At 38.0% G+C, this 18,845-nt stretch overlaps 1 protein-coding gene across 1 annotated transcript in view; it reads right to left on the bottom strand.

Moving 5' to 3' along the window:
- Positions 1-301: 301 nt before the first annotated feature.
- PPP1CB (protein phosphatase 1, catalytic subunit, beta isozyme) overlaps positions 302-18,845 on the bottom strand; it is a 24,583-nt gene continuing 6,039 nt past the window's right edge. The window contains exons 2-8 of the mRNA XM_010021906.1: positions 16,665-16,826; positions 11,814-12,044; positions 11,359-11,463; positions 6,311-6,382; positions 2,891-3,042; positions 1,234-1,368; positions 302-638 (exon numbers count right to left, since the gene is read on the bottom strand). Coding sequence (XP_010020208.1) covers positions 534-638; positions 1,234-1,368; positions 2,891-3,042; positions 6,311-6,382; positions 11,359-11,463; positions 11,814-12,044; positions 16,665-16,764 — 900 coding nt within the window. The 5' untranslated portion in view covers positions 16,765-16,826 and the 3' untranslated portion in view covers positions 302-533. The remainder of the gene's footprint in view (positions 639-1,233; positions 1,369-2,890; positions 3,043-6,310; positions 6,383-11,358; positions 11,464-11,813; positions 12,045-16,664; positions 16,827-18,845) is intronic.

The following is an 18,845-nucleotide window of genomic DNA, read 5'->3' as shown; positions in this document are numbered from 1 at the left end:
GGAACTAGGGGAAGGATAAGAGATCAATGGCTGTTCTAAACAGCCATTCTTCCTTATTTCAATTTCAAAGAGAGAGCCAGGAAATAAGACTAGATATCATATTAGCATCATTCTAGCTACAAAATAACCAAAGTAAAAGCAATCAAGCAACAATAAGACCACATTACACAAATGGAACATCATGCTCTCATCTGGTTTAACTATTACATCAAGTTTTAACTGGGATGTTGGTCAACTTTAAAAACCGTGGTAAATGTGAGTATGTAGTTGCAATAGTTTTTTCCTAATATTTTCTTTTTTTTCTCTATGCTGGATATTAGAACTTGGAGCTATACTTGTTACAATACAGTGTCGCACATCTTTCTACTAGAAAAAAAATTAATAAAGATCCTTTACCCGTCTCTTTAAGTTAAACGTGTGACATCATAAAGGGTGTCAAATGGCTGGATGGTTTTACAGTGCACACATTATATACTGTAATATGGAGTTTTGTCCTTGACAGATCTGATGGTGTTTCTACATTATTCCTTTCTTCACCTCTTCTTCGGTGGATTAGCTGTGCGAGGTGGAGTGACTGGACGCCCAGAATTCAGTCCACCATACTGGTACTTGGCTTTCTTTTCAGATGGTTTCAATATCTTGGAGAAAATAAAGAAGTTCTTTTGAGTCAGTGACAACTAAGAACATTTCAAATACTGTTAAGCCAACATGAAATCTCATTCAGCAGGAACAAGGGTGGGGAGGAAATTGCATCACAAGCCTACAAATTTCTCAATCCTACATACAACAGTAATACTACTTCTAAATACTTCTAGTTCCACCACTACACTGGGGTGAGAAAGGGAAAGAAACGGGGCAGAAAACATGTCCAGGAAGGAAGAGGAATTAGAATCTGATCAGAGTAACCACACTAGAAGGGCCCCAGTAGTCCATTAGTCTACGTAGTTAGGTACTCTCATTACTAGGTATGACGAAAAAGAATCACCCAATGAAATTCTTAAATTAGCATCTGAATAGAGGGAGTAACTCAATATGCAGGAGTTTGGAAAACAGCAAATCCCACACAGTTCTCTGGAGAACAGTTGGTCTGCAGTTTTAATTGTGGACTGCTGTGCAGTCCTCTTTGTAGCCCAAGTATGTTACCCTAGACTAACCATAAACACAACAAGATGACTAACTCAGTCCATATAACCCAACACCTAAAGCAATATTTACTGTACAAATGTATCATACCTGAAAGGAACACATCAGAGTTTCATCCACACTCATCATGCCCCCTGCATTGTCAAACTCTCCACAATAATTTGGAGCTGAGAATAGGGTGACCAACTGCCGTTTAGCAAAGAATTCATATCCATCTTCAACCACCTGTCAACACCACAGAAATCAATACAGCTCACATTAAAAAGAGAGATACATTTTGAATAAAAAAAGCCAGCCTTGAGGCAAACAGGACTTATATTAAAGAGATGGCAAGAACTCATCAAAAAGTTATTCTACATCTTGGCATTTCAGTCATTTTGTCTTATCTGGACACTGAATGCCCAGTCAGGTACCTTAACCTGTCTGACACTTCCAATGTTAAATATGCATCAGTTTGTTCAGTATTTTCATACCTGAAATCTGATTATGCATTGCCAGTTCAAAGATTCCCAGCATTTTACAGCTTATACACAGAATTTGGATGTTCGACCTACTAGTCCAGAGCACACAAGGTGTGGATACCAACTTCATTGCAACTGTAATGGTTGAGTTTCATTTATCCTGAATGTTGACAAACCTCAAGTGTAGGCTTTTTTAAAATTTTGATGCTCTAAAAGCATAGTGGTTCTGCCATATTTTCTCAAAGAGCATAATTCACCTTTAAAATAGTGCAAGGAAAATGATGCATCAGCTAAGGATGTTCCCTCTTCTCCAAAACAGAAGCATCTCTTTAATAACATACTGAAACTAAGGCATCAACTGCTCACTTTAGTTCAGTCACCATCGTCTTCTAAAAGATGTCATACTCCCTTTACGAAGAGCTAAAGTGACTACAGTTGCTACCAATCTCCATCAGCAGTTAATAATCTTAATATCCATTCCACACACTGACTAATCTTCTCTAATGTTTAATGTTTTTAGCAGCAGAATTGCAAGGAGAAATATTCAAATGTTCCGATAGTATACCCAACTCTAACAGTGACAGAGAGTATAAAGGAGACAGCTTTCAAAACTGACTAAATAATGAAACTGAAATGTTATATAGGAAACTGAAACCTGGTGTCCACCTAACTAGGACACTTGCTTAAAGTAACTTAATAAAAACCGCAAAAAAGTACACTTAAATATTGATGATTCCAAAAATAACCTTGCTTTCTGCACATTTCAGTAATCCAAACAATATATGCCAAAGTAGTCTAGATAGCTGAACCAAAATGAAAGCAATGGTGAAATCTTTTATGTACAGACTTGTTTGCAGAAACATTAAAAACACATTTAATACTTCCATGAAGTGAAGCAGGTAGTTTAAGCCACAACTACCAGAGAACTGACTGCTACTGAAGTGGACAACCCTGAAACTTCAGTGTAAATCTCAAATTCACTTTGCCACTTTAAACATGGACACTTTACCTCTAACATTCATAGACAACACTAACAGTAAACAGACAATACAGAAGACAGACATCACTGTGAAAATCCAGTGTTAGCATTTTACTTCACTGACATTAAACAGTTCAGTATAAGTCAATAGAAGGACACAGGATTATAGTCCCTTTATTAGAAAGATACTCTTTTTCCTAGAAGTATCACAATAAAGAAGTTTCAAATATATTCTACTGATAAGCAGCAAAGACACAGAAAATCTAAAAGGAGAGATTTTAAGAAGCAACAGCAGCATAATTCATACCTGGTGAGCTCGACAGATCAAATCCAGATCGTGACGATTCAGAAATTTACTGACCACATCAGCACCAAAAGTAAAAGAGACCCCACGATCATTTTCACCCCAACCTTGCACATCTTTGTCTGGGTCAGACCACAGTAGGTCACACAGCAAGCCTTTGAAAGATAACACAAGTGAAGATGGTAGTCTTAGGAAGTATCATGCTATAATATAAAATAGTTTATTTGTAATTACCAGAGCAGCTCTCCTAAAGCAAGTAAGCCTTGGCAACAAATTCAGCAACACTTAAGCTGCGACTCAGACAAATGACATGATCTGCGTAAACCTGAGGATTTTTTCCCTCATCTCACAACTGACAGTAACTTGAGATAAAAAGAGTCAAATAGTTCTCTGAAAGAGTATTTAACTGTAATATTCAGCATGTTTACAAGTACTCCAGCAGGTTCACTTTAAAAGGCAGCCATCAATTTCGCAGCTCACCAAGAAAACTGCTTCTGAAAGCTGAAGTAAATTTTGAAATCCTATGCAAGGCCAGTCACAAATATAGCAAATAAACTTGTGCCACAAGCTTCTGAACTCAGAACAGTTTTGATTCTTACCTTGCTTACCATACAAGAATCACCTTACAAGACTTAATCAAAATATAACACAGCAGAATTCTGATTCAGGTAGCACTTTCAGTTTGCTTGGACTACTGTTGACTTTTCTAAAAGCCTCCTGCCAATCAGTCTGGAATCTAAATTAGAACAATAAACCCCTTTGGTATTTTAGCACTGGTCAAGATCTTTTTTCTGCTGCCAACATAAGGTCAGCTAAATCTGGAGTTAAAACTGGGTACTAAAAAAAATTCTCTGTAACAACTCCAATGCATTTACACATAGAACCTTCAAAGCATTTTCACATGAAGAACCAGGCCAATTCAACTACAATGCAAACCAAAAAGCATTCAAAACGTATTTCGTAGTTTTCCATTAAATTCTTTCTTTACCTGCAATGACCAACCCATAGGCATTTAAACACTTCAGAGCATTGTTTCACAGTGTAAAAGATGCCAGCAGGCTCCTTTATTTGGCACTGAGAAGATTTGATGTACACTTACATCTAGTTATTTGCTAAATAAAATGTTTAAGACACTATTTCTTAAATAACAGATCCTTCAAATTGTAATGAAGCAAAACTAATGTCTGAAACCTACTGTGCAACTAGACCATTTTGTATTTACATACAGCTATCAAATGGTCTTTGGTGCCTATCACAGTTCCTCTCTAGCAGAGGCTAAGACTTTATTTACTTTCAAAAGACAAAGAACAGAACAAGTAAAACTGCATTTTACATAAAATATGTATCTAGAAACAAACTTCTGAACACAGACAGCATATGACAAGAAACTTACTTTACTGAAATTTAGTTCTATATTGAATAACATGTTTTTCAAAACAGAACAGTTACACTGCAATCCCTAATGGTTTCTTGTCACGAATTTCCAACAACTGACAGAAGGTGCTTGTCTTAGCTGCTTAGGAAGCACTTCCTCTTCCACTCTCTCCCCCAAATCAAATCATCTTTAGTGTTATACAGAGGAACAGAGAAACCTGCCCTATAATCCTCAGCAGCTGCGTATAAGAATGCTGCAACAAGTTTGTCTAAACTAAACTATGCTGCTCAAGTAGGTTATTATTTTAACACACAACACCTTCCACTGCAATAGCTTAGGCTGACCAGGAGCATACCACAACACAGCTGATACCAGACATTCCAGGTTACGCAAAAGAGGGAGTTAGTTTCCTAATAGGAAAACGGTTGGCAACACTGAGCAAAACATGATTTATACCTCGGCCTCACAAAATGCAAATACTTAACCATTAGCAAAGGCAAGTGATTTAAGTTAGAATACAGAATCAGATTTGAGTGAACAGCTTCCAAACCCCCTAAGAACGCCACCAAAATAAGTTTTTAAATTGAAGTTGAAACGTTTTTTTTTACATTAGGCTAGAATAAATTATCATAACAATCTAATCTTCTCAGACAAGCCACACAAGCATCTAACAAGAATTTCTGTAGCAACACACACATTCATGAAGTGACATCCCTCCACACAAAGGGATGGTTTTTAAGGACTTGAAACTGTCACAGAAGTGAGACCACTTCAGTTTATTTTTCAGTTTTCCATAAGATTTACTTCTAATCTGTAATATCAGTTGCCTTAAGTAGGTCCAAAAGGCCAAAACCTTCTATGCCACCGTACCATATGCACACATCTCTGATGGGACATTTCATTTTACCTCTGCTGACAGATATTGCTTCTGAAAGCAGAATTAAGACTGCAAACCACTCCGTAGATCAAAAGTTGTTCTTTGTTTTTTTAATCTCTGCACTTATTTTTAGGAGATACTAAGAATACATATGATTTCAGTGGAGTGTCCATGGAAACCAGAACTTTCTGAAGTGGGGGTGGCTCAAGCAGTAGTATTAGCCTGTTGAATAGAAGTATCTTTTCTGAGAGCTCTGATAAATGTAAAGACTGACTCATTTGTACTGACATTTACTTGGTTATACAGTTAATGCATAAGTAGCATAAAAGAACAATGTAGTAATTTATACTACAGAAACAGTCATTCACTGGTCTTGTAATGCTTCTCAGTGTCAAGTGTGTATATACCATTCTGCCCAGAAATACTGCTGTTTAAGGGACAGTAGATATACTAATATAGTCCCTGAATGACTCCTATGCATCAGCACTGAGGAACATAAAAAAGGTTTAGATGGGATATCTACTCTGAAATTTAATTTAAGACGACTGTTTAAATCAACAATTCAAAAAACATCCCTTTGTACAGCTTACCAGTCTTTTCAATCCACTAGTAACAAAATTACGAATAGAGGGGGTATTGAGGAAGAAGATTAATTAAATAATTCAAAAGAATATTACACAGAAAGCACTGGCAATTGAAATCCCAACTGCAGTGAATTAGGAGCTATACTTTTCAAATTTAAAGAGGAACGAGACATGGCCCAAGTAGAAAGAAGCCTAAATACTTGTAACACTCAACAAGCTTTAAACAGTTATGTTCTCTGATAGACTGAAAAGTCTGGGTGAGCCTAACCAAGGCAAGAAGAAAAGCCTAGCTGTTTAGTTTCATCTGATCTTTCTTCAGGTTTCTGGAGTTTGTTTTAAGGCAAAGCTGTGGATAACATATGCAGACTTGGATAATGTTTCCTACTCTGCTATGACAACATGAGTAATAGCCTCTAACATATCAGATAACTTAGCCACGATGAGGAACACGACTCATGCCCTACACAGACATCAAGGAATACTGTACTGGGAACAGTTTGCCTTAACTTACCACATTGCCTTTACAGAAATTGATTAAACCTGTTTCATCATTAAGACTCATTTACAGTAAATTCCATGTCACTCACCTGTGTCAGGAACATCTGTAGGTCTCATAATTCTCCGGATCTGTTCCATTGACTGGAGATCTGGAGACAGACCTGCAAGCACAAGAAAACAAGTGACTTATCTACATATTTTACCTGTAAAAAGGGTTCCAGAGAACACACAATTAGAGGTTCAAAGTCATACAGCATCCACTGTTTCCACTGTAATAGAAACAAGAGACAGTTTGCTATAAGACATTTAAGTTCCTGAACAGAACGACAGAAAATAACACAAGTGAAATCAGCAAGGGGTTTTAACTGTTTTTCTATCATGCCTTTAGCCACACAGCACAGAACTCTAGTTAAGACCAATCTCTTAAACAGCTTACTAGAAATAACAACTGAAGAATAGCATTCCCATTATTTAACACAATTATACTGAGAGCAGATAACATTCTTTACAACCACCTTACAAGACCTAAAGAAAAATCCCTACAGTGGTACTTCAGTGTTTTATTGCACATCAGCTGAGCAGCAGTCACTGGGTGCTGTAAATGAATACCAGACCATAAGTACAATAGCTAAGGAGCACAGAGGTGGTGATCATCTACTATAGCTCAGCTGCTTAGTCATTTACAAAACTGTAGTACCTTGCTTACTCAAAAAAAATCATCTGTCAAAAAGACACAGCTCTTTATGTATAGTTTTGCAATACTGACATGTAATTACATGGGACTCCAAAGCCACCCTTCAAACAGTTTAAGTAAACACTCTAGAGGTTTTCTGCTTGAGGCATACAGGCATGAAAGAGCACGTATTAGATGCTCTAGCACCTTAACATGTCCTTAAAAACGGGTCTTAAAGTGACTTAAATGACTAGGTCAAAATAACCAAATGAAGAAAATTGCAAATTTGGAAATAGAGCATAAAGCCCTAATTTGTGATAAAACATATTTCATATTAACAAGCCATATCCATACTCAGTCCAGAACTTCGAACATCATAGAAAAATATCTGCCATTGGAAGGATTCACTGTGTAGAATAATTTCAGCTGACATCAGAGTTTGCGCAGTGGCAATGTATGTGTTACAGGAACAATGACTCCAATGCTTTTAATAAGAAGACTTGAACTATTTTTCTAAGATTTAAATTTTTTTTTGTTGTTGTTGAAGCAGTCTTATAATACAAGCCTTTATCCTCATGAGCTTGTTAAAGCTGTCTTCACAGTATTACCTTGAGGTTGTGAAGGACGGCACAAATCTTACATCAAACAGCATGTTGAAGGAGATTAAGTCAATCTACTTACACAACAATTCAGGGATAGTAATATTAAATTCAAGTAGATAATCAGCTTTTAAATTATGACCAACCTATCACTTCCCCTTCCCCAGATCCGATCTATTTACATGCAGAGTACATTAGCAGTAAGGCATGGGGATTCTACTTTGATTCTACACAGCACCACACCCCAAGACAGTAATGGGCTATCTCGGTGAAATAACCAGTTTGTGACCTTCCATGAGGTTACAGCTCTCAGTGTTTCAGGCTACACCCAAAACATGGAGTTCTTCAAAAGAAAATAGATTATTACAACCACATCTCAACTCTGCAGCTTGTCATTTTTTGTGCTATTTTACATCACTGCAAAATAGCAAAACCCCACAAAACTGCCTGCATGTTTGTAGGCCTTCTTTTAACCACACAGGAGGTTGTCCTCTCCCAAAGATCTTCCTAACTTCCCTTGCACAAAAAGAAATAGCTGACGTCTCAAATTCAGACTTAGAGACACAAGTTGTACATGATCAGCATTAAATGAAGGAAGTAAGAATGCAAATACAGGCTACTAAAGCTCACTGTCAAGCTGCTGCTACTACAGTCATTGCTGCAACCTACTGTGTACTGAAAGAAAACTGGAAAGTACACAATTTAATTCAATTGTCTTGTCATATAATGACAGCTAAGCACAGAAAAAGTATCTTTCACTATACTATCTTCTCCAAGTGTAAGAGGACACCCTCCCTGAGGGAAAACAGAAAATGAACTGTCATTACTCCTGGAAGAATCAGCAAATCTAGGCTCTAAATCTGAACCCAGTCCCTGATCAGGTGGAATCGGTAAAAGTGATGGCTACTTATTTTTATAGTGTAATGCAAAAGGTCTCCTTGGATACTGTGTAAAATCGTCAAGTAGACTTAACCTTCAACAGACATTTCACTATCATTAATGTCACAAGAACAGAATTCCAGAACTTGAAAATACTATGTAAATCCAGTATTCTACTGAACATGACTCCCATCTCAGAGATTAAATCCAGTGTGATATGACCAATGTATTTCATAAACGTGACACTGAAACATGTGCATAGTTTATAAAACTTGAAAGTAATAACAAGGTCTCTAAAGATTAGAACTATAGAGTGGTGTCACAGATAAGAGGACAATACTGTATGGAATATAAAGCAGAGCAAAAGGCAGAAGTAGGGAATGGTTATGGAATAAGCTTTAATGAAGCAAGATAAGGAGCAAAGTCAGAAGTCAAGAGGACAGCCTTCAGAAAAGGCCAAAGTATGACCTGTATGAGCAATGTGTAAAGACAGGGAAGAGAGGGAGGTGATGGGAAGTGTACAATGAAAAAAATCCTTTCAGCAGTATGAACATTTGGAGACAGGCAAGAGAGGTTTGATTTATACTGTGAGATAGAGAGAGGTCTAAATAAAAACAGCTAATTCAGTATTTTAAGCTGTATTTAAGCCTACTGGGGTAAGTTAGGTGCCTTTTGTTTTACTATGTTATGCGGTTTTGCAAAGTTTTATTATATATCCCAGAGGACAATATTTTTAAAATAAACTATGCAAAAATGCGCAATATAGTAAAAAAGGCACCTACCTTATATCTACATGCTAGTTTCAACCTCCAGCAGACTTGAATGGTTTGTGTTGCTGCCTCAGTGTTTATTACAGTAGTAACATCATGAAAAGGCGTTGATAGTCCATGACTTCATGGGATCTGGAATGCAGTTTGGATAGGATTGGAAAAGAGCGGAAAAAGGGCAAAACTGATTTATATGCTGCATGTCTACTTCCATTTATTAGGAGCACACAGCACATTCAGCTGTCTTACCACTTTATTTCACAGCCACAGAGCAGTTGTGAGTGATAGTAATTTTAGTTACAGATGAAGCCTATACAAGTTGAAAGGACAATTAGTATTCAATAAAGCAAGATACTGCTTTTCGTAAGAGGATCCTTAAAGCATACTATGCACAAAATAGAAGTTTTGCCACTTGTTTACACAAGAGGTTAATACCCCCCAATACATTTATAATAAAGCTTTACTTTTTTTCCTTGAAAATTAGCTTTCTAGGCTTCTTGTTCACAACTCAGGTCTCAAGTACATACACAGACAAAACTATCAATTTTGTTCTAGAAAATAATACAACATAGCACTCTACCAGCTAAGCTTCCTTAGTTACCTTCTAACATGCACCCAAGCTTAATGGTTTGTCTGAAACACCACAGTATTTTGTCATCATTCATTCTCTATTGTTCTCCAAATAAAACAAAATTCAGAAAGTATAATAGTATAAGAATAATTCCTTCACCAGCTTTTTTGGAAGCAAAATTATTACATGGTTTTAGCCACTGATAATTCGTTATATCAGTGCAGAAGTGATTTTGTACCTCATATTGTTAAAATCATGAGATCTTGCTCTTAAGTTAGGTACCAGTTCCTAAAAAAATAAAATAAATAAATAATAATAAAAAAGACACCACAGTGATTAAGAACAAGATGAAAAGATGACCTGTGAGAATACGAGTACTTTAACATGTCATTGCTACCTGGAGACTGGCAGACTCAACTGTCTACCACTGCATTCGTTCTGTATTTATAGCAACATGACAGTACCTCAGAGCATATTATGCATAAGACTGATGGCTTAAGCTAGCAGGCACTGAAGGCAGAAGCTTTCAATACAAGATGCAAGAAAAGTCAGGATCATTTTTACAGCACATTCCATACATGCAGAGCTCTTGCAGAGATACCTGTAATTAATAAAGGCAGGATGGCAGCCATCAATACAACCTCACAAACTCTGGAAAAGGCTAAGGAATTTTGGGTACACACTATTTCCAATTCCAAATGGAGCTGTCCAAACCAGAGGTTTTCACAGTGCTCTCGCTTCCATTGAGCTCTAATTATCTCACCAACAATGCAGGCGTGACACCTACCAGACCATGTCTGATCACCCAGTGCAAGGCATCAAGTTGCTTGTTAATGCAGTAGTTGCAAAGCCAGCTGCAAAAAGGCAGGATGGCTCTTACTACAATTTGAAATTCTTGTCAATTGTTTGACTCTGCAAGGTCCTGAAAACCTGTAAGCATCACTACCTGTAGAAACATGGGAAGTCCCCTTCTACAAACAAGGGCACTCAGGTAAGTTCCAATATTTGGAAAAGTTACAAGCTTTGGGCAGATCAATGCCAAACACTTTTTTTTTTTTACTACAAGAACACAGCAGCACTGGAACAGGTGCCCATAGAACATAGATTTTGCAACAGCAAAGGTTTCAGAGAGCCTTGGCTGAACTGCTGTAATGTTAATAAATGTCTGTCTTCAAGCAGCAGGCTTGACTATGTGACCTCAGAGGTCCTTTCCACCAACACATTGTAAAACAAGCTAAAAAAGCCAAGACCATAGAGCTAGGGTTACTTGTGAAGGTTACTTCACTTCACTGCCAGGGATGCCAATGTTAGCTAAAGCTGCACTGATAGATGCTAACAGCAACAAGTGACATGGAAAATTAGGCATGAATTCTAGAATTCAGTATCCTTCAGAGAGGGATCTATTGATGGGAATACTTACAGATGCACTTGCCCCTGAGGCAGAGGGCCATGTGTATCAGGTAAGAATGACATCTGTCTGCTGCCAGGTGCACAGAAAATCACAAGGCATAACAGTGACCTTTACAGAACAATATAAGGTTAAACATCTCCAGCTAAGTACCAGGTATACACATCCACACTCCATTTGGTATAGCATTAACTCAAAGATCAGGTTAGACACAGCCTTTAAAAACAGTTACCGGCTTACCTCCATGACAACAGAAGATCTTCTCATCCACAATGGCTGCAATAGGCAGGCAGTTAAAACAGTCTGTGAAGGTCTTCCAAAGCTTAATGTTAAATCTCCGCTTGCCTACAAGAACAGAGTGTGACCTTAGGAAGAGAAGGCTGTTTCCTCAAAGCCATCCTGCAATACGTATCACACCCTGACCAAAAATGTTATCAAACTGTCTTCTCAAGGCTTTATTTTTGTTACTGTACTTAGGTTTCAATCTCCTGCAACAGCATTTCAAGGACAGCAGAAGAGCAAATAATAATTCTCTAGAGCGACTTTAACCTTCATTTGAAATGTACTTCTAGAAAGTTTCAAAGCAGGTTCACAGAACATTGAAATCCTTGCAATACAAGAGTTACTACTAGAATTGTCTCCAAAACACAATATTAGCCTGATACAGTGTTTCGAAAGAAATAGGTTTTGCTTACATTCATCATAGAATCCATAGATCCGATTGATGCTAGCACACTCATGATTTCCTCTTAAGAGAAAGAAGTTTTCTGGGTACTTAATTTTATATGCCAGTAATAAGCAAATTGTTTCCAGAGACTGTTTGCCTCTGTCTACATAATCTCCAAGGAAAAGATAATTAGCTTCTGGTGGGAATCCTCCATATTCAAATAATCGAAGCAAGTCTGTATACTGACCATGAATATCACCTGAATAAAAAAAAAAACAACAAAAAACAAAAAACAAAAAAACAAAAAAAAACCCCAATGTTTACCAAGCATTAGTCCAACAACATAGAAAGAGTACACAAACCAAGAATTTGTTAGCTAATCACTTTCTATTAACTGATGTTAAAAAAAGCATTAATATTTCATTTAAAAACAGGCTGTTTGGTATATATGCAATAGGTATCAGAAAGGTGAGATTCATGCTACCATTATAAAATGAAGTACTCAGTAAATGTAAATAGCCCACAGTATTTGCAGAATTTCTATGTCAGTTAGGAAGCCAATCTGAAAACCAAAAGCTACAGAAGGCTTTATAATTAAGCATACACCTTCTAACCAAGCTCTAATTTGTTCAAATTGAAACAAGGTCGGAAGGACAACCTCTAATCAAGCAGCTACATGGTGAGGAAGCCAGCATATTAAGAAAAAAAAATAAGTCACACTATTTACTGCAAAAACAGATCAGTAAAGAATCCAGGTAGGCTGGAAAGAAACTGAACATTGTGCTGGCAGAGAGCCCCTTCTTCAAAGGTCAACTGCTTGTCCTCCCATAACATTGCTGTACTAAGATTCCCATCTCCCAGCCTTTGAGCTAACTCCTCCTTTGATGCAGTTATTCATATAAAGACAGTACAGAGACTCCAAGACTTAGACCCCTTACAAGATATTCATCCTGCAGGTATATCTTAGGAAAACTAACTGTCATGTTACTCAGCATACTGCCAGCTTTCAAATTTAACAGTCTTACCATGAAACAGCTGTGTGGCAACTACAACACCAGAGCATATCAGACTAGCCAAAGCTGTCTGTGAGCTGCCAAGGTCCAAGAAGATACCAAAGCTGCTCTACAGTAACTTGCAGAATACACATGATGTATTCCAGCTGACATGTAGAGTTCATTAGCAAAGTGACTGAATGCAAAAAAAGCTATGCAAGAAGCCTTCAGTACAGACTGTATGCTATTTAAATTTAGTACCGCCTGGTCCGTTACACTAAGCACTTCTGCTGCTTGTGCAGTGGCAAAATCCTGACTTTGTTAAGCATAGCTTTCTCCAGTAGAATGTGAAGTACTATGGCCTTAAAAAACAGCAAAAATACCAACATACACACCTCCCTAAAACTTTTTATGTAAAGAAGAATGATTCCCAAACCTTCAGTTCAAGTCTTAAAGCCTACAATGGTAAGAAGAGTACACAGCTCTATTCCTCTTTACTCTTTCAATGAGAAATGCATTACTTCCCCTTTAGGCAGCATTCTTCCGTAACTATTTCTCCCTTAGGAATCACTTCTCAATTTTCTTCTGCTAATGGTGAACTTTATCTGCTACCCAATTCCAGACACAACCTGAAGTTTCAAGAATGCAACAAGAATGATTCCTGTTCTAACCAATATGTAGAAATCTCCAAGTCACAACCAAAAGAACACATTGACGACTCCTCATCGCTATGCTGAGTCTAACACTCCAGAACTACACTATCGATACACTTCCTGGACCTCACCACCATCAGAATTAACTATCAAGTAAACATATTACACAAAGAATATTATAATTGCGTTCATTGTCTAGAACTACTTTCAGTTGCACACATGAGCCAGAGGGATCAAAACACTTAACAGGTAAAGGAACATTTTAAAGAAAGAATTTTGTAAACGGAGCTAACAACCCCAGGCACAGCTACAGGCTTGGCAGAGAAGAGATTCAAAGCAGCCCTGTGGAGAAGGACTAGGGGGTGGTGATTGATGAGAAACTCGACATGAGCAGGCAGTGTGCGCTTGCAGTCCAGAAAGCTAACCGTATCCTGGGCTGTATCAAAAGAAGCATGACCAGCAGGTCAAAGGAGGTGATCCTGCCCCTCTACTCTGCTCTTGTGAGACCTCACTTGGACTATTGTGTCCAATTCTGGTGTCCTCAACATAAAAAGGACATGGAGCTGTTGGAGCAAGCCCAGAGGAGGGCCACGAGGATGATAAGAGGACTGGAGCACCTCCCGTATGAAGACAGGCTGAGAAAGTTGGGGCTGTTCAGCCTGGAAAAGAGAAGGCTGTGTGGAGACCTTATAGCAGCTTTCCAATATCTGAAGGGGGCCTACAAGGATGCTGGGGAGGGACTCTTCATTAGGGACATGGGGTAATGGGTTTAAACTTAAACAGGGGAAGTTTAGGTTAGATATAAGGAAGAAGTTCACAGTGAGGGTGGTGAGGCACTGGAATAGGTTTCCCAAGGAAGTTGTGAATGCTCCAACCTTGGAGGTGTTCAAGGCCAGGCTGGACAGAGCCTTGGGCGACAGTTTAGTGTGTGGTGTCCCTGCTCATGTCAGGGGGGTTGGAACTAGATGATCTTAAGGTCCTTTCCAACCCAAACCATTCTATGATTCTATGATTCCATTCAAGGTACTTGTCATTTTAAAATACAGCTTCATATGGGCACAAGTTGCATTGAAATCCACCAGATCCAAAGCCCTTCAGTAAAAACCGCACCCATTTTAAAATGGACATTTACTTTCATCTTACATTGAAACACAGCCATTCAAGATGTAAAAGCTTACTTTGAACTGACTCGATTACAAGACAAGACAAACCTATAATGGTTCCTCAGGCATTGCCTGAACACACTAAAACAGTACTTCAAAGCAGTACAGCTGCATATTTTGCTTCTGGTGAAAGTGATTGTCTTTCTTTCATTTTTAGCTAAACATATCTTTGACAATTGCTCTAGTATTAAATCCAGATGCACCTGACACTTCCTGGTGCTATCACTGTGTTCAGAATCCAACTTAAATGTAACTAATGCCTTTTTTAATGTGTATTTGCAACGCTATTATTATGCACCTAACAGTCCTTTCAACTGTCTCAACTTAAACAAATGAGAAACAAGCTCTGAAGGAGGCTAATTATCCTTTGCAGACTTTGACTTCTGTGCAATCTAAATATCTGAATTTTCATTTTTTTCCTTTATCTAAGAATATGATGAGACTACTGTAGTCTTCTCAGTGTAGCATAAACACAGTGTGGTAAAGCTAGATTTTACCTTCAACTTTGTGTCATTAGGCAAGCTGGTCTAGTTTTTCCTTCCCATCCCACCAAACAATTAGTCATTTAAAAATGACTTTGCCATTAGTGGGGGTTTTTGGTTTGTTTGTTTTTTAAATTGGTAATATCCTCTCTTAATGTAAGAAGTATTGCTACATTAGGTTTGCCAGGAGGAAGCCTGGGAAGAAGCTAATCCATCTTTCAAGCATGTTAGTAATAATAAATGCAAAGACTGCTTTAATTTTAATACTATGACACTTTAAGAAGCCTAATTCAAGAAATTTTATGCTTTCTAAGACTGTCTGCTGTTAATAAGGATGATTACCAGCCAGTATTTACGATACTTTTGTAACACTTTTACAAGCTTGCGTATCTATTAACACCAGTGTACTTTTGAAGAAATCTAGCATCTTAGAAAGGCTTAGAGAGGCAAAGAACACAAATGTCACTTGGACTATTGTGTACAGTTCTGATGTCCTCAACATAAAAAGGACATGGAGCTGTTGGAGCAAGTCCAGAGGAGGGCCACGAGGATAAGAGGGCTGGAGTACCTCCTGTATGAAGACAGGCTGAGAAAGTTGGGACTGTTCAGCCTGGAGAAGAGAAGACTGCGTGGAGACCTCATAGCAGCCTTCCAGTGTCTGAAGGGGGCCTATAAGGATGCTGGAGAGGGACTCTTCATTAGGGATTGTAGTGGCAGGACAAAGGGTAATGGCTTCAAACTTAACCAGAGGAAGTTTAGATTAGATATAGGAAAGAAGTTCTTTATTGTGAGGGTGGTGAGGCACTGGAATGGGTTGCCCAGGGAAGTTGTGAATGCCCCAACCCTGGCAGTGTTCAAGGCCAGGCTGAACAGAGCCTTGGGTGACACGGTTTAGTGTGAGGTGTCCCTGCCCATGGCAGGGGGGTTGAAACTAGATGATCTTAAGGTCCTTTCCAACCCTAACTATTCTATGATTCTATGTTTTATCCATATTTCACAGTAAGAACGATACTTGTTAAAACTTGCTGTAAAGTTCAAGGAATTTATTACATGGTAGCTAAAACTAATAGTCTGCATCCGGTTTTATTTTTTCAATTGAAAGACTAATGATGCGTTCTTCAACACTACTTTTTAAGCTTCTCATTTCACAATGTGTAAAGATCTTCATTTTGCTTATACTCTGAAAACAGCAACTGCAAGACTAAACATTTGGGGGTTTCTTTAAGCCACTAATTGCTTTTTGAAATAGTGATTGAAAGAGTAGCAGCTCTGTGCGAGCAGTCTCTATGCAAGTATACAAGGGAGAGGTTGCAAAATCTGCAGTAGATGAGGGCACAAGCAGCTCTTACTGCTGATGGAACTTGCTCCTAAATAGTACTGGGAGCATCAGTAACCTACCAACTGTTAGCTGCCTTTTCTTGACTTAATCCAATCTAAACTGAAAATTACATTAAAGATTATAAGACCTCACTCTAATCTGTATCACCGAGGTCAAGGTCACTTGCCTTTGTCAGTATCCTTCCAACCCACCTAGCACTCAAGGAGATTAAAACACCTACATAAACTACATTGATACAAAGTTTACATACCACATATTTTCAGAGGTGCCTCTAGTTCCAGGAGAATAGGCTGGCTAAGAAATATTTCCCGTGACTTTATGCACAAACCCCGAACTTCTGCTTCAGTCATCTGAACAATCTTCCCAGGGCGACATCCTCGTACTGAAATGAGAAGTTTAACAATTGAATATAGTTAACTAACACACAGCAATAGGTAAGTGCAGATGAGCTGTATTTGAAATCTATATTTGTCAAAAAGCCAGCAGCCCACTCCAGCATATCTATCAATTGTGCTGGAATTACATATTCCAACGAATTCTAAAATTAATCTCTGTGCTGCTGTAACCTGCGCTTTAAGGTCAGTATGCATTCCTTTTAAATCAGGTTCTCAGAAGACAGCCATTTAAGCCATGCTTTTGTCTATATTTGGATAAAAGCAACTTCAAAACATGTTTAAATTTACAATCCCATTATGCCAGAGTATTCAAAACAGAAAAAAAAAATCCTGAGACTCAAAATCCTGAAAGCAGTTTTACATTAGTCCAAAACAAACTTCTTCAGGACTGCTGAGTTCAACAAGGCTAGCTAAATACAAAGAAAAACCACTGGCATGTATATATTTTGGGTAGCTGCAACTGCCATGTTGGAAACATCCCACTAAAAACTATGAAAGTCTGATGAAACCTTCATTCATATGTAACAGCTCTTGAGTTATTGGAACCTTTACGTCCCAAAGACATTCTAATTAGAATTAAATTGAATTGCTAAACCACTAAGTCAAGTATTCAGACCTATATTTAGCACTAAGTTTTCAAAAGCATTCACATGGCATTGTACTCCAACCAGCATCTTCTGGCAAGTTTATCTGCAGCTGCTTCTCTCCACAAATACTTATACAACTCCTCTGTCAGAGGCTTTAATGTGTCTTTAATGAGGCAGCAAAAGAGAACAAATGCGTCTGCACTTTGGCTGATCCAGTTCAGTCTCACACCTCATCATAAACCAAACTTCAGGGTTCAAACTAATAAGCCAGAATGTATCAGTGTCTACAACAGGTGAACATCCTGTTCTGCCATCTGCTTTAGATGGAAGCATTAAATAGCAGTACGTACGAGAGAAGTTGGTACAGAACTTTAGAAGTTCAAATCCTAATGCTTTCACAAACACAAACATAGCAACACATTACTACTAAAAAATTCTAGCCACAATAGCAGGAAGTCTAGTAAGATAGACCTGTGAACAGAACAGCAAAAACTAATTCTTCACACATAAAATTAAGTTCCTGGTTTCTCCTCTCCAAAACAAAAGAGCAAGCTTGCAACTTTTTTTTTTTATTATTATTAATATAACCTCCTTTTTATTTTCACTTAGCTTCTAGAAAACACACTTTAGAGAGGATATCAGTATCATTAACTACATTGTGCAACAGGGAAAAAAAAAAAAGGATATGAGGGGAAACAGTTTATCCTAGGTCACCCTGTACTACAGTCCTAAGTGTTAAAACTCATAAAGCTCTGCTCTGGTTATCACTGCATACTTCTCCCAGTGTAACTGCACATCTGACCATTCCAACACTGTGCTATGCATTTTCATTTATTTTTAATAAACACCAGACACACTTGTTAAACTGAGGTTGGGAAACAGCCACAGGAACATGTGAAGAGGCAGAAATGAAGAATGATTTTCACAAGCAGGGAAGAGATGTGAAACTAAATCCTGGGACAGCCAGTTTGAGTGCCAAAATAGCAGGAGGGATAGCCTGTCCACTGTGAGCATATACTGGAAATACTTTGCTCATTAAAATCCCACAAGAATAAGGCTGTGGCACAGAGGACTTCTTTAAGTGAAACTCTGAATCAGTACCAGGTGATATTTACCATATGGTAAATCACATTCCTTTTGCTAATTAAGATTTCAACTACACTTGAGTAAGCAAACAGCTAAACAGCTTTTTAGTTACTCTTTTGTTGTTTTCATGCATTAAGATGTTGGCTTACTTGTTAGAAGAACACAAAGGCAGACATTAGACACAATCAAGGTGACTAGAAAACAGTAGATGCCTACAGGCTTTCATCATATCTCAAACATCTACCAAGATTACAGATACATCTTCAGCCCCATGAGGATTATTAGATAAAAAAAGAAGTATCTCAGGCTTGACAGTTTTGCACAGGACTTGACTATCCAATTTGTGAGGTACCAAAATGCTTC

This window comes from Nestor notabilis, unplaced genomic scaffold (assembly GCF_000696875.1).
Source record: "Nestor notabilis isolate BGI_N333 unplaced genomic scaffold, ASM69687v1 scaffold16579, whole genome shotgun sequence".
NCBI classification, from domain to species: Eukaryota; Metazoa; Chordata; class Aves; order Psittaciformes; family Psittacidae; genus Nestor; species Nestor notabilis.
This window is presented reverse-complemented; position numbering and strand designations above follow the sequence as displayed.